Here is a 16,634-nt window from a genome sequence, read left to right as displayed (position 1 = left end):
ATGTCAAGGGCTGTCTCCCTCTCTCCTCCCCTCTGGAATCCAGCTCCTTTGTCCATGTTTGACCCAAGGCTGGAATGAGGTCAGGAGCTGAGTGGCCCTGGTGGAACCCAAACTGAGCGTCACTGGGCAGGTGCTGCTTGATTGCACCTGCTGATGACACCTTCCATCACTGTACCGATGACCGAGAGCAGACTGATGGGGCAGTAACTGACTGGGTTGGATTTGCCCTCTATCAGATATATATTTGCCAGATTCCATGACAACCACAACTTGGCAGTTCCCTGATTAAGTCCAACATTTGGTTTAATATACAACCATTGGCTCAAATACATCTCCTCCCCAGGGCCTGGAGATTAGACAATAGGAAGCTGAGAATTCGATACTGCAGATCGGACACTATCAGTGAGCAGCCCCTTGTCTGCCTGAGAATTTCGTTGCTGTGCTCCATTATCACGTCAGAATGAAATACCAAAACACAGTGACAGCACCAAAGACCAGAGACAACATTTCCTCAACTCTCACTGAGGAGCGTAACATGTAAAGAGCAGCAAGTGAATGAGGGGTCAGTGGGTGGGTGGTGTTTGTGAAACAGTCACCTCATGGAGAGGGAGCAATTCAGGCAGAACCCTCTACACTGTCCCCCCATCAAACACTCCCAGGGACAGGGACAGCACAGGGTTAGATACAGAGTCAAGCTCCCTCTACACTGTCCCCCATCAAACACTCCCAGGGACAGGGACAGCACGGGGTTAGATACAGAGTCAAGCTCCCTCTACACTGTCCCCCCAATCAAACACTCCCAGGACAGGGACAGCACTGGGTTAGATACAGAGTAAGACTCTCTCTACACTGTCCCCCCAATCAAACACTCCCAGGACAGAGACAGCACGAGCTTAGATACAGAGTAAAGCTCCCTCTACACTTTCCCTCATCAAACACACCCAGGACAGGGACAGCACAGGGTTAGCTACAGAGTAAAGCTCCCTCTACACTGTCCCCATCAAACACTCCCAGGGACAGGGACAGCACAGGGTTAGATACAGAGTAAAGCTCCCTCTACACTGTCCCCATCAAACACTCGCAGGACAGGGACAGCACGGGGTTATATACAGAGTAAAGCTCTCTCTACACTGTCCCCATCAAACACTCGCAGGACAGGGACAGCATGGGGTTAGATACAGAGTAAAGCTCTCTCTACACTGTCCCCATCAAACACTCCCAGGGACAGGGACAGGGACAGCACAGGGTTAGATACAGAGTAAAGCTCCCTCTACACTGTCCCCATCAAACACTCGCAGGACAGGGACAGCACGGGGTTAGATACAGAGTAAAGCCCTCTCTACACTGTCCCCATCAAACACTCCCAAGACAGGGTCAGAAGAAGGTAGATATACTTAGAGTGACTCTGTCTATTTTGCCAGATTGTTTTCCCACATTTTCCAGACTCTCACAGGGAGATTTGCCTAAAGGTAGTGCCATGGGAATGAATGGGAATTGGTTTGGAACCACAGCCAGAGTATTTGATGATATTGTCAGCAAGACTATGCTGACCAGTCCTAGTTGCGAGTTGTGCTGGCACAGGAAGCTGCTTACCTAGAGTCGGTGTATTTGGTTAAAGTTGCTAAGCTGCTGGTGTACATGTGCCCTCCAACATCGATGTGAACAGGAGCATTGGACTTGGTGAGCTGTGCTGGCAATGGGATGCCTTGAGATGCCACAGGAGACACAGGGGAGCGGGTCAGAGAGAGCCGTGACATTGTTCTACCGTCCTGAAACAAAAGTCAGCTCTAATTATCTTAAAAGACATGACAAGAAATTAAATACAAGCTAAGGTAGGCGATTTGGCCCATCAAGCCTGCTCCACCATTCAATGTGATCACAAATTGATCAGGGGCTTTGACTCCACTCCCCACCCTCTCCCCATGTCCCTCTATTCCACAAGATCCTGACCTTCAATAGATTCAGCAACAGAACATCCCGAACACTCTGGGGAATTCCACATATTCCGTACTCTCAAAGGGAAGACAGCTCTCTTCATCTCTGTCCTAAACAATCACTCCTTTATCCTGGGACTGTGCCCATGTTCTTGATTCCATGAAGAGCAGAAACAACTTCTCAACATCTGCCCTAGCAGGTCCCCTCAGAATATCTGATGTTTCACCGAGATCGCTCCTCATTCTTCGAAACACCAGAGAACATTGGCCCAGCTTACTGAGTTTCTGAACATGGAACAATGCCTCTCTCCCTCTCTCTCCACCCCCCCTCTCCACCCCCCACCCCCCACCATCCCAGCGATGAATCAAATGGACCCCCACTGTACCATCTCCACCGGGAGTATATCCTGCCATAACTATGGAGAATAGGCCACTTACTGTGATCTCAGAAAAACCTCATGTCATTCTAACACAACTTTCTTATTCTCACTCTCTCAAACTTACAAAACGTTAAACACTTCTGCCTTACCAGTGCAGCAATATTGGGCTGAATGGCTTTCTTCTGCACCGTACAAATTCTGTGATCCTGCTGGAAGCTGAGTTTAGGGACCTCACGTATTTCCTCTGCAATTACAAAAATAAAAGAATTTTAGTTTGCAGTTGGGTTTGCTGTCTCAGGGAGAGATGTTAGCTGAGGAATAATAAAATCACATCATAAACATGAATTTCACTGGACAGAAACCAATTGTAGCTGTGCCCACCTGAGTTGAGAGTTTGTGGGAACTTTTAGCTGTGGTTTAGATTTGTGAACATATTGCTGGGATAAAGGGCACAGTGAGAAATAACTAGCAGAGAGTTTAACGCTTTGGCATCTGCTCTCTGGCACACCCACGCACAGGAGGACTGCCTCCTCCTGAATCTTTTGTCCCATCTGGATCCTCGCCATTAGACAACAGCAGAGTTTGTATTTAAATTTATTAGAAAATAACTACCCCAATGTCTTCCCTAAAAGAGTTGTAAAAGCTCTTAAAATACACCACCCCTAATTGCCCTTGAACAGGGTGTCTTGCTCAGCCAGCAGGACATTCAGAGTCAGCCATATTTTCTGTGGGTCTTAAAAAGTACAATAAACATGCTGAGAAATCATGAAGGCACTAAGAGCAACTCACAGGTCACACTAAAAACTAACTCTCCTTCTGCTTACCAAACAAAACACAGACTATAAACACCATCCCTAACAATGGTGCAGTGGTATTGTCACTGGGCTAGGAAGCCGAGGCCCAGGAGATATGAATTTAAACCCCATCATAACCACTGGGACTTAAATTCAATGAGAAAAAAGAAACTACCATTGATTGTTGGAAAACTCCATCAGGTTCATTAATGTCCTTCAGGGAAAGAAACTGCCATCCCTTCTCTGGTCTGGCCTACATGTGACTCCAGACCCACAGCAATAGGGTTGACTCTTAACTGCCCTCTGAATGATTGAGCAAAAGACTCCCAGTTCAAGGGTAATGAGATGCCCTACAGTGTGGAAACAGGCCATTTGGCCCAACAAGTCCACACCAACCCTCCGAAGAACAACTCACCCACACCCATTTCCCTCTGACTAATGTACCTAACACTTGGGGCAATTTAGCATGGCCAATTCACCTGACCTGCACATCTTTGGACTGTGGGAGGAAACCCACGCAGATACGGGGGGAATGTGCAAACTCCACACAAACAGACGCCCAAGACTGGAATTGAACCTGGGACCCTGGTGCTGTGAGGCTGCAGTGCTAACCACTAAGCCACCGTGCCACCTTGCCGCTAGGGATGGCCTAGCCAGTGATAGCCACATCTCATAAAAGGATAAGGAAAAGTCATTGCTGACAGTCTTACTTCCTTGTCTAGTCCCCAGGTTTGTTAATCCCTGCGAATACAGGACAGTGAAGGCAGTGCAGTAGAGGACAGCTGCTCTAACGGAGCCAGGCAAGTGGCCAATCAGAAGGAGCTTTACGTTGGATTTTGTCCTATCCCCAGCTGCAATGCCCAGTCTACCTCAAAAACATTAACTCCGATTTCTCTCCAGATTCTGCCGGACCTGCTGAGCTTTTCCAGCAATTTCTGGTTTTGTTTCTGACTTACAGCAGCTGCGGTTTCTAATTTTTTCCTCCTTACTTTTGTTCATTTCCCTTCTTCACAAGACTGTAAGATTTGCAGATAAATAAAAACATTCTGACTATCAGCATCATTTTGTTAATTGTTAGATTATCACAGGCCATTCAGCCCACAATGTGCATACTGTCTCTCAGTAGGAGCACTGTAACTGGTCCCAGCGGCACCCCCTGCCTCACCCCACTCTTGCCTTTAGCCCCTGACCCTGCAGTTTCTCTCTTGGTGAATGTTCCGTTTTCATTTCAAAAGGCTGCAGCATTCCATCAGACCCATGCACGTTGGGGGCCCTAAGCAATCACTGAGCGAGTACAGTTCTCCTCATTATTTCATTGCCTGGCAGAGATTTGTATCTGTGGAGGTGCTCCCCTGTCAATGGACACTGCATTGTATCAGACGCCTGCTACAGCACCACTCACTATATTCACCCCTTTCACCAATCGAAAGAGAGTTATTTCTTTTCTAATCTGATGATTTCAAATAAAATGTAATAAATATTCTGGACAGAGGGTAACACACACTCTTACCCTGCCTTACCGTCTCACAACCTGCTCCACTCCCTGACCATTCTGACCGAATTAAAGACAAAAAGCAAAACAAAGCCAGGGGATAGAGTTTTGACCCAAACATTACATGTTGTAAAAGCCACAGGAAATGCACCTTGTGATTACACGTCTAAATCTCACGCAACCAATCTGGTTTTTAATTCCATGTACTCACATCACCTTCCTAAAACAGTCTGACCCTGACTTCACCAGAACCGAGTCAAGGGAGATCTCACACTAACAGTTGCTAATGTCACCCTATAGATGTCACAGTTTGTTACTGATACAAAATGCTTGGGAGCTGTAGTGTGAATCTGTCAGCTCCATTACAGCATAGGTATCGTGCTAACTCCATCACCAAACAACAATTAAACTCTAAGTGACCTCAACCGGTTCCTCAACAACTATTTGATTTCATGATCTGAAGCAAGTCAATTCCATCTTTGCAGAAACATATATTGCGCACATCAGACTGGTAACATTCACCTTGAAAAGACAATCACACAAGGCCAGCAGTGCTGTTACCGACCCTGTTCACTCTACCTTCTCTAGCTCCATCTCTCCTTTTCCCTCACTCTCCCCTTCCTTGTGTTCAGCATGAAGAGCACTATTTCCTAGTTGTTAACAGTTCTGAGGGGGGTCACTGGACTCGAAACTTTACTCTGCTTTCTCTCCACAGATGCTAACAGGCCTGCTGAGTTTCTCCAGCAATTTCTGTTTCACCTTGGTACTGTTCCACCTGAGAGGAACAATGGCACTATTGATAAAGACACTGCCTGCTCCAGTGTTCACTGAATTAATTCAAACACACCCACCCCAACCTTGTTTGAGTTGTAATGACTGGCTCAGTCCCAGATTCAATGCACAATCTGTCACAAGTTTAACTGGTCTGTATAATCAGCAGCTTCAGAGGGTTCCTGATCTGTACAGCTATCGGGATCTGTCCTGGGTGTTTTTAAGGGCACAGTGAAAAGCCAGGCAGGAGCATCACAGAATCAGTGAAAAATACACTTTGTTCCTTTAACTTTTATTGTGCACTCTGAGTTATGATAAAAATATTAGGGATGGAAAATTTAGCTCTAACAGAAACTGCAAATCCAAAATAAAAACATAAGTTGCTAGAGAAACTCAGCAAGTCTGGCAGCATCTATGGAGATAGAAGCAGAGTTAACATTTTTGGTTGTTCAACGGACAGTCAAACATCATTACATGGACCAACAAATAGGTTTGTTCACATTACAGTCTGTGTGGGAAAGGATGAACTGGCAGAAACAAGGGATACTGCAGTTGGAGTGACAGATTAGATTAGATTACTTACAGTGTGGAAACAGGCCCTTCGGCCCAACAAGTCCACACCGCCCCGCTGAAGCGTAACCCACCCATACCCCTACATCTACCCCTTACCTAACACTACGGGCAATTTAGCATGGCCAATTCACCTGACCCTGCACATCTTTGTGACTGTGGGAGGAAACCGGAGTTCCTGGAGGAAACCCACACAGACACGGGGAGAACGTGCAAACTCCACACAGTCAGTCGCCTGAGGCGGGAATTGAACCCAGGTCTCCGGCGCTGTGAGGCAGCAGTGCTAACCACTGTGCCACCGTGCCGCCCTTAATGTGATGAATCCTCCAGGGATACCACCAATAAGCGTTAGTGACTGACGTCACTCATTTTTCTCTTTTATCTAGCTACCAGTGGGATTTGGGGGGGGGGAGGGAGCTTACCAAAGCCTGGGATTTCAAGGTGAACTCAGATAAGGATGGCAGACGTTAAGCAGCCTTGGGGAAGTGAAGGGTTAATTAGGTCTTTGTAAAGAAGGACCTCAACCAAACAAGTCCAAAGTGACAAACCCATCCTTACCAGCTCTGACTGTGAAGCTCAGCGATAGGCTCTGAGACCCAGGTATCTGTCTGACCACTGGGAAAACAGACAGAGGCTGACATAGCTGTCATTGTGGCTTCGAGAATCCAGCTGCTTCACTCTAAACCACCTCCGAGAGCAAAGAAGTGCTTCTTCAAATTACAAAGTCAAAAAATGCCAGTGATTGCCAAATCAACAACGCCAAACCCTTTAATGAATGGTGACAAATACCAAATTCCTTAAGCTGATTACATTAACTGGCAAAGATATGTCAAAGGTGGGACTATTATAAATTGGACAGTCTACACCTGGGTTAGACTGGAACCAACATCCTTGGAGGTGCTTCTGCTGACGCTGTTGGGGATGGTATAAACTAATGTGGCAGGGGGATGGGATCCAAATGAGGTGGTTAGTGGACAGTAAGGAGGTAATAACTAAAGCCTGTAAAGAACTAGATAATGAAGTCAGTGTGACTAAGGGGAAAGAGTAGGCAGGGAGTAGATGATGAACACAGAGGGACTGGTGGTCTGTGGTGCATTTGTTTTAATGCGAGAAGTGTAGTAGGTAAGGCAGATAAAATTAAGGCTTGGATTAGTACCTGGGAGTATGATGTTATTGCTATTACTGACACTTGGTTGAGGGAAGGGCATGATTGGTAACTAAATATCCCAGGATATCGATGCTTCAGGCAGGATAGAGAGGGAGGTAAAAGGGGTGGAGGAGTTGCATTACTGTTCAGTAAGGGTATCACAGCTGTGCTGAAGGAGGGCATTATGGAGGACTCGAGTAGTGAGGCAATATGGGCAGAGCTCAGAAACAGGAAGGGAGCGGTAACAATGTTGGGGCTGTACTACAGGCCTCCCATTAGCAAACAAAGGTTAAGGAAAATCCCAAAGCCTTTTATTCATATATAAGGACCAAGAGAGTAACTAGAGAAAGGGTTGGCCCACTCAAGGACAAAGGAGGAAAGATATACATGGATTCAGAGAAAATGGGTGAGATTCTTAATGAGTACTTTGCATCAGTATTCACCGAGGAGAGGGAGGTGGTAGATGTTGACTTTAGGGATAAATATTTGATTACTCTAAGTCAAGTCAGCATGAGGGGGGGGAGATATTGGGTTTTCTAAAAGGTACGAAGGTGGAGAAGTCCCCAGGACCGGATGGGATCTATTCCAGGTTACTGAGGGAAGCAAGAGAGGAAATAACTGGGGCTTTAACAGATATCTTTGCAGTATCCTTGAACATGGGTGAGGTCACAGAGGTTTGCAGAATTGCTAATGTAGTCCCCTTGTTTAAGAAAGGTAGCAGGGATAATCCAGGTAATTATAGACTAGTTAGCTTAACATCAGTGATAGAGAAGCTGCTGGAGAAGATACTGAGGGATGAGATCTATATTCCCATTTAGAAGAAAAATGGGCTTATCAGAGATAGACAACATGGTTTTGTGCAGGGAAGGTCATGTATTACCAACTAAACAGTATTCTTTGAGAAAGTGACAAAGTTGATTGACGAGGGAAGGGCTGTAGATGTCATATATATGGACTTCAGTAAGGCATTTGATAAGGTTCCCCATGGTAGGCTGATGGTGAAAGGAACGTTGCATGGAGGAATCCACGGTGTACGAGCTAGATGGATAGAGGACTACCTAGGCAGCAGGAGACAGAGCATAGTCGTGGAAGGGAGTATCTCAAAATGGAGAACTGTGACCAGTGGTTCCACAGGGATCCATGCTGGGACCGCTGTTTTTGTGATATACAATAATGATCTGGAGGAAGGTATAGGTGGTCTGATTAGCACGTTTGCAGATGACACTAAGATTGGTGGAGTAGCAGACAGTGAAGGGGACTGTCAGAGAATACAGCAGAATATAGATAGACTGGAGAGTTGGGCAGAGAAATGGCAGATGGAGGTCAATCTGGGCAAATGCAAGGTGATGGATTTTGGAAGATCCCGTTCAAGAGCGAACTATACAGTAAATGGAAAAGCCCTGGGGAAAATTGATATACAGAGACCTGGGTGTTCGGGTCCATTGTTCCCTGAAGGTAGCAACACAGGTCAGTGGAGTGGTCAAGAAGGTATACGGCATGCTTTCCTTCATCGGACGGGGTACTGAGTACAAGAGTTGGTAGGTCATGTTACAGTTGTATAAGACTTTGGTTCAGCCACATTTGGAATACTGGGTACAGTTCTGGTCACCACATTACCGAAAGGATGCTTTGGAGAGGGTACAAGGGAGGTTCACCAGGATGTTGTCTGGTATGGAGGGTGCTAGCTATGAAGAGAGGTTGAGTAGATTAGGATTATTTTCATTAGAAAGATGGAGGTTGGTGGGGGGACCTGATTGAAGTCTACAAAATCATGAAAGATATAGACAGGGTGGATAACAAGAAGCTTTCTCCCAGAGTGGGGGACTCAGTTACTAGGGATCATAAGTTCAGAGTGAGAGGGGAAAAGTTTAGGGGAGATGTGCGTGGAAAGTTCTTTACGCAGAGGGTGGTGGGTGCCTGGAACATGTTGCCAGTAGAGGTGGTAGAGGTGGGCATGATAGTGTCATTTAAGACATATCTAGACAGATACGTGAATGGGCAGGGAGCAGAGAGATACAGATCCTTAGAAAATAGGCGGTAGGTTTAGATAGAGGATCTGGATCGGTGCAGGCTTGGAGGGCCGAAGGGCCTGTTTCTGCTCTGTAAGGTTCTTTGTTCTTTGTAAATTCAACTCCCCAGGTCTTTCTCAAGTTGGACTCAAACATCAGCATCTGACTCACCATTCGGATTAATGGAGCTGAACAAACTCTCCAGAATATCAATACCACCCAGTGACAAAGCAGCCCATATCCACAAACATCCCCTCCACCACCGATGCTCAGTACATACTGCTGCTACTATCTACAAGATGCACCGCAGAAATTCACCAAAGATCCTCAGACAGCACCTTCCAAACCCATAGCCACTGCCATCTAGAAGGATAAGGGCAGCAGATACATTGGGAGCATCACCCCCTGCAAGTTCCCCTCCAAGCCCCTCACCATCCTGACTTGGAAATATATCACCATTCCTTCATTCTTGCTTAGTCAGAATCCTGGAATTCCCTCCCCAGCACATGGACTGCAGCGGTTCAAGAAGGCAGCTCACCCCCACCTTCTCAAAGACAATAGTTTTTATTCATTCAGGAAATGGGCAATAAACTCTGGCCCATCCAGTGATGCCCATGTCCCATAAATAAATAAGAAAACATTGCTCCATTTCTCTCTCTCTCTCCTTCTCAATCAAAGGTCTAAAATCCCTGGTCAACATCAGAATCCAATCCCAGACATCAAAGACATATTACCTGAGGGAAGAAAGCATCAGTGTTCAATGTTGTCTCTAATACAATGACCAATCATTGCCCAGAAACTGATTATACCAAAATAACAACAGCTGTACACAGTGGCATAGAGATCAAAGACAATTGGCTTAGCAAATTTGTAGCATGTGCTGCTTGCCAAGTAACTCTGATAAATACAAGGAGGTAACTGCCCTCAAACCACTCTGAGCAGGGCACAGCCCACTTCTCACATGCCCTTGGAGAATGACCACTTGGTATCCACCAACAGTCTCGATTCCTTAGGAGGGAGGTGGGCTCCATGGGCTGGAGCACATCATTTCTCCTTCCAACTCCATCTTAATTTAATCCCCTTGTCCTTTTCCACCCTCCACTATTTGGGCACCGTCCTCTGTGGGTCCCATTGTTAATTGTTCTTGGAATAGATGCAAGTTTGCTTGCTGAACTGGAAGGTTTCGTCACCATACTATGTAACATCAGTGAGTCTCTAGTGAAGCACTGGTGTTAGTGACCCACTTTCTATTTATATGTCTAGGTTTCCTTGGGTTGGTGATGTCATTTCCTGTAGTGAAGTCAGTTCCTGTGGTCATGCCATTTGGCGTTCTTGGAATTGCTGAAATGAGTGGGTATCCTATTGAATCGGAGCACAGCTGACTGGAAGGATTCTCTCTGCCATTTGACTCATTCACCATTTTGCTGCAAGGATGGAGCTGAGTGAATTCAATCACCTGCTCTCATCCTGAACTCCTCTAGCACCTGTCTGTCCTTCGCTGTGACCACTTTGTCTTGACTCTGGTGACCCAGGTGCTGTTGCTGTCTTCTCCAGCTTCCTGCTTCACCCATCTCTCTACACACAGTCAAAAAGGGGATTTGCGCTGTTTGTACTGTTCAAACAGTCACAGAAACCATCACAATTGGCTTTTGAGATCCTCTTCTTCAAAGCTCTATACCCTGACCAAATCCTCCTCTTATCATCTCAACCTAGAGTCATACAGCACGGAAACAGACCCTTCGGTCCGACCAGTCCATGCTGACCATAATGCCAAACTAAACTAGTCCCATCTACCCGTGCTTGACCTATAACCCTCCAAACTTTTCCTATTGATGAACTTAGCCAAATATCTTTTAAACGTTGTAACTATACCTGCATCCACCACTTCCTCTGGATATTTATTCCACACACAAGCTACACTGTGTAAAACAATTACTCCATGTGAATAATTTTTCATCTTTCTCCTCTCACCTTAAAAATATACCTCCTAGTCTTGAAACCTCCCACCCTTGGAAAAAGACACATGCCATTCATCTTATTTATGCCCCTCATGATTTTAAAAATCTCTTCAAGGTCACCCCTCAAGCTCCTACGTTCCAGTGAAAAACATCCCAGCCACTCCTTAGAACACAAACTCTCCATTCCCAGCAACAACCTGGTAAATCTCTATTGAACCCTCTCCAATTTAATAATATCCTTCCTATAATACGATGCAGTATTCCAGAAGAGGCCTCCCCAACATCCTGTACAACCACAATGTAACATCCTAACTCCTATACTCAAAAGATCTGAGCAAAAGTGTGCTAAATAACTTGTTAACTACCCTATTTATATAAGATGCAAACTTCAAAGAATTATGTACCTGCATCCTGAGGTCTTTCTGTTCTACAACACCATCTTAAGATTAACTGGATAGGTTCTGCCCTTGTTTGTTTTACCAAAACACAATACCTTGCACTTATCCAAATTAAATTCCATCTGCCACTCTTTAACCCGATGGCCCAATTGATCAAGGTCTGTTTGTATTCTTAGGTAACCTTCTTCACTGTCCATGATACCATGAGTTTTGGTGTCATCTACAAACTTACTAACCATGCCTCCTATATTCACATCCAAATCATTTATATAGATGACAGACAAAAGTGGACCCACTACCAATCCGTGTGGAACATCACAAACAAGCCCACACCACCATCCCGTCTCCTACTGTCAAGTTAATTTTATATGCAAGTGGCAAACTCAATCTGAATCTAACTTTACTAATTAGTCGACCATGTGGAACCCTAATCAAGGTCTTCACTAAAGTCCAAGAAAACATCTACCGCTCTGCCCTCAATCATCTTCAACAAATTCAATGAAGTTTGAGAGACACAATTTCCCTCACACTGTTTGTAATTTTTATTAATGACTTGGATGAGGGGATTGAAGGATGGGTCAGCAAGTTTGCAGGTGACACAAAGGTTGGAGGTGTCGTTGACAGTATAGAGGGCTGTTGTAGGCTGCAGCGGGACATTGACAGGATGCAGAGATGGGCTGAGAGGTGGCAGATGGAGTTCAACCTGGATAAGTGCGAGGTGATACATTTTGGAAGGTCAAATTTGAAAGCTGAGCACAGGATTAAGGATAGGATTCTTGGCAGTGTGGAGGAACAGAGGGATCTTGGTGTGCAGGTACATAGGTCCCTTAAAATGGCCACCCAAGTGGACAGGGTTGTTAAGAAAGCATATGGTGTTTTGGCTTTCATTAACAGGGGGATTGATTTTAAGAGTCGTAAGATCTTGTTGCAGCTCTATAAAACTTTGGTTAGACCGCACTTGGAATTCTGCATCCAGTTCTGGTCGCCCTATTATAGGAAAGATGTGGATGCTTTGGAGAGGGTTCAGAGGAGGTTTACCAGGATGCTGCCTGGACTGGAGGGCTTATCTTATGAAGAGAGGTTGACTGAGCTCGGACTTTTTTCATTGGAGAAAAGGAGGAGAAGAGGGGACCTAATTGAGGTATACAAGATAATGAGAGGCATAGATAGAGTCGATAGCCAGAGACTATTTCCCAGGGCAGAAATGGCTAACACAAGGGGTCATAGTTTTAAGCTGGTTGGAGGAAAGTATAGAGGGGATGTCAGAGATGGGTTCTTTACACAGAGAGTTGAGAGAGCATGGAATGCGTTGCCAGCAGCAGTTGTGGAAGCAAGGTCATTGGGGACATTTAAGAGACTGCTGGACATGCATATGGTCACAGAAATTTGAGGGTGCATACATGAGGATCAATGGTTGGCACAACATCGTGGGCTGAAGGGCCTGTTCTGTGCTGTACTGTTCTACGTTCTATGTTCTAAAACTATCCCTAATCAGTCCTTGACTCTTCAAATGTATAAAAATCCCATCTTTCAGAATCCCCTCCAACAACTTACCCACCACCAATGTCAGACTCACAGGTCTATAATTCCCAGGCTTCTCTTTTACATCCTTTCTTAAACAAAGGCACAACATTAGCCACTCTCCAGTCATCTGCCACTTTAACTATCATGAGAGATGACACATATATTTCTAAAGGAGGCCCCGCAATTTCCTCCCTAACTTCTCACAATGTCCTGGGATACACTAGATCAGGTTGCAGGGATTTATCAATCTTTACATTTCCTAAGACTTCCAGCACTTCCTCTTCTGTAATGTGAACAGTTTTCAAAACATCAATATTTATTAGTGAGTTTTGAGAAGATTTGTAGCTCAGTTTGAGGTTCTGGATGTAGGTTTGCTCCTGGAGCTGGAAGGTTTGTTTTCAGATGTTTAGTCTTCATACTAGGTAACATCATCAGTGAGCTTCCGAATGAAGCACTGGCAGCATGGCCCACTTTCTATTTACGTGTTTGGGTTTCCTTGAGTTGGTGATGAAAATTCCTGTGGTGACATCATTCCCAATGGTGATGTCATTTCCAGTTCTTTTTCTCATCGGGTGGTAAATGGAATCCAAGTCCATGCGTTTGTTGATGGAGTTCCAGTTGGAATGCCTTGCTTCTAGGAATTCTTGTGCATGTCTTTGTTTGGCTTGTCCTAGAATGGATGTGCTGTCCCAGTTGAAGTGGTGTCCTTCCTTATCTATATGTAAGGATACTAGTGAGAGGGGGTCACACCCTTTCGTATGTCTCACATATGGACCAAATATTGAACTACAGAAGCAATCACCCAAACATCCACAAATGAAGCTGCATTAGAACATTTTTCCAATGAGCCACCACACACTGCAGCACAGAGGAATTACACAGAGCAGAGGAAAATCACCTTTACAGTGTATTAAAAAAGAATGGGTACCCACCCAATGAACACAGTCTGCAGATTTCTCAGCAACAAACCCAAACAAGTAGACAAAACACATCCAGAAACCCTAGCCACTCTCTCCTACATCAAAGACATCTCGGAAATTACTGCCAGACTACTCAGACTCTTTGGCATCACAGTAGCCCACAAACCCACCAACACACTACAACAGCAGCTAATGAACTTGAAAGACCATATACAGACAACGAGCAAAACTAATGTCATTTCCAAAATACTGTACAAGGACTGTAACAAACACTACATTGGACAAAAACACTACATTGGACAAACTAGCCACCAGGATACATGAACACCAACTAGCCACAAAACGACATGACCCTCTCTCACTAGTATCCTCACATATGGATGGGGAAGGGCATCACTCCGACTGGGACATCACATTCATCCTAGGACAAGCCAAACAGAGACACTCAAGAATTCCTAGAAGCATGGCATTCTAACCGGAACTCTATCAACAAACACATTGACTTGGATCCCATTTACCACCCCCTGAGAAAAAGAACAGGAAACGCCTGAAAACAAAACTTCCAGCTCACCGAGTAAACCTACATCCAGATCAATATTTATTTCTCTGCATTCTCTAGCCTCCATTTCTTTCACCACACTAAAAACTGACGTGCAATATCTCTCCCATCTCTGGAGGAACAACACAAAGATGACTTCCTTGATCTTTAACAAGCCCTTCTCTCCCTAGTTACCCTCTTGCTCTCCCTGTACTTGTAGAATCTGTTGGATTATACTTACCCTTATTTGCCAAAGCCATCTCATATACCCATTTGCCTTCTTGACCTCCCTGCTGAGGAGATCCTACACTCTTTATACTGTTCAAGAGATTCATTTGGACCCAGTTGTTTATATCCAACATACAATTTTAAAATTATTTTTCACAAGAACCTCAATATCTTTATTCACCCATTGTTCCCTAATCCTACCAGCCTCACCCTTCACTAACATGAGCGACGTGGAGATGCCGGTGTTGGACTGGGTTGAACAAGGTCAATAAAATGACACCAGGTTATAGTCCAACAGGTTTATTTGAAAAAAAAAGTTTTCACAGCCTACCTCCTTCTTCAGGTGCTAGTGAGAAAGGGAGATCCCAGACACAGAATTTATAAGTAAAAGATCAAAGGGTCATACAACTGATGCATCAGTTTTCAAATAAACTTGTTGGACTATAGCCTGGCACCATGTGATTTCTGACTTTGTCAAATACAAACATTACCCTTCTGAACTCTCATTATCACAATTTTGAAAGTCTCCCACTTGTTAGATGTGCCCTTATCCTGTGAAGGAGGGGAAAGTCAGCACTGCAGATGCTGGAGATCAGAGTCAAAAATGTGTGACACTGAAAGAGCACAGCCAGTCAGGCAGCATCCGAGGAGCAGGAGAATCGACGTTTTGGGCATAAGCTCTTGAAATCTTGTCTCATACCAGTTAAAACTCCAATTAAAAACTTTCCCCTTTATGGAAGGCTTAGCTGTTTCTATGGTGAAAGTGAGAACTGCAGATGCTGGAAATTAGAGTCAAGATTAGAGTGGTGCTGGAAATGCACAACAGGTCAGGCAGCATCCGAGGAGCAGGAAAATCGACGTTTTGAGCAGGAGGCCTTCATCAGGAGGTGACAACGAGGAGTTTACACCAAACCACTCATCACATTGTCAAAGTGGCAGCACTGGCCAATACCCACCCAGACACATCAACACACGACACAAGAGCTATCAGTTTGTACCTGAGCACCATACCACCCCGAATGTGTGGCTCAGAGTCAACATGAAACTCCTGAAGGTCATGTCGCTCACTGGGATCTGGTTCCTGAAGGTGCTGACGCTCACTGGGATACAGTTCCTGAAGGGGCTGACTCTCACTGGGATCTGGTTCCTGAAGGTGCTGACTCTCACTGGGATACAGTTCCTGAAGGGGCTGACTCTCACTGGGATCTGGTTCCTGAAGGTGCTGACTCTCACTGGGATACAGTTCCTGAAGGGGCTGACTCTCACTGGGATACAGTTCCTGAAGGTGCTGACTCTCACTGGGATACAGTTCCTGAAGGTGCTGTCTCTCACTGGGATACAGTTCCTGAAGGGGCTGACTCTCACTGGGATACAGTTCCTGAAGGGGCTGACTCTCACTGGGATACAGTTCCTGAAGGTGCTGACTCTCACTGGGATACAGTTCCTGAAGGGGCTGACTCTCACTGGGATACAGTTCCTGAAGGGGCTGACTCTCACTGGGATACAGTTCCTGAAGGTGCTGACTCTCACTGGGATACAGTTCCTGAAGGGGCTGACTCTCACTGGGATACAGTTCCTGAAGGGGCTGACTCTCACTGGGATACAGTTCCTGAAGGGGCTGACTCTCACTGGGATACAGTTCCTGAAGGTGCTGACTCTCACTGGGATACAGTTCCTGAAGGGGCTGACTCTCACTGGGATACAGTTCCTGAAGGGGCTGACTCTCACTGGGATACAGTTCCTGAAGGGGCTGACTCTCACTGGGATACAGTTCCTGACGGTGCTGACTCTCACTGGGATACAGTTCCTGAAGGTGCTGACTCTCACTGGGATACAGTTCCTGAGGGGGCTGACTCTCACTAGGATACAGTTCTAAATGACTCAGAATGATATGGTACAAGTTAGACCCATAAGAAACCCCAGAGGTTGCCATGTATTTTATTAAACTGCCATTCGGTATCATAACCTAAT

At 45.4% G+C, this 16,634-nt stretch overlaps 1 protein-coding gene across 1 annotated transcript in view; it reads right to left on the bottom strand.

Moving 5' to 3' along the window:
• The window catches only part of LOC140496257 (BTB/POZ domain-containing protein kctd15-like), a 59,820-nt gene that overhangs the window by 17,293 nt on the left and 25,893 nt on the right, over positions 1–16,634 (bottom strand). Inside the window, 2 exon segments of the mRNA XM_072595789.1 lie at positions 1,594–1,769; positions 2,464–2,558. Coding sequence (XP_072451890.1) covers positions 1,594–1,757 — 164 coding nt within the window. The 5' untranslated portion in view covers positions 1,758–1,769; positions 2,464–2,558.

The sequence above is a fragment of the Chiloscyllium punctatum genome, chromosome 26 (assembly GCF_047496795.1).
Source record: "Chiloscyllium punctatum isolate Juve2018m chromosome 26, sChiPun1.3, whole genome shotgun sequence".
Lineage (NCBI taxonomy): Eukaryota > Metazoa > Chordata > Chondrichthyes > Orectolobiformes > Hemiscylliidae > Chiloscyllium > Chiloscyllium punctatum.
The sequence above is the reverse complement of the archived record's forward strand: the minus strand, read 5'-3'. Positions and strand labels throughout refer to the sequence as shown.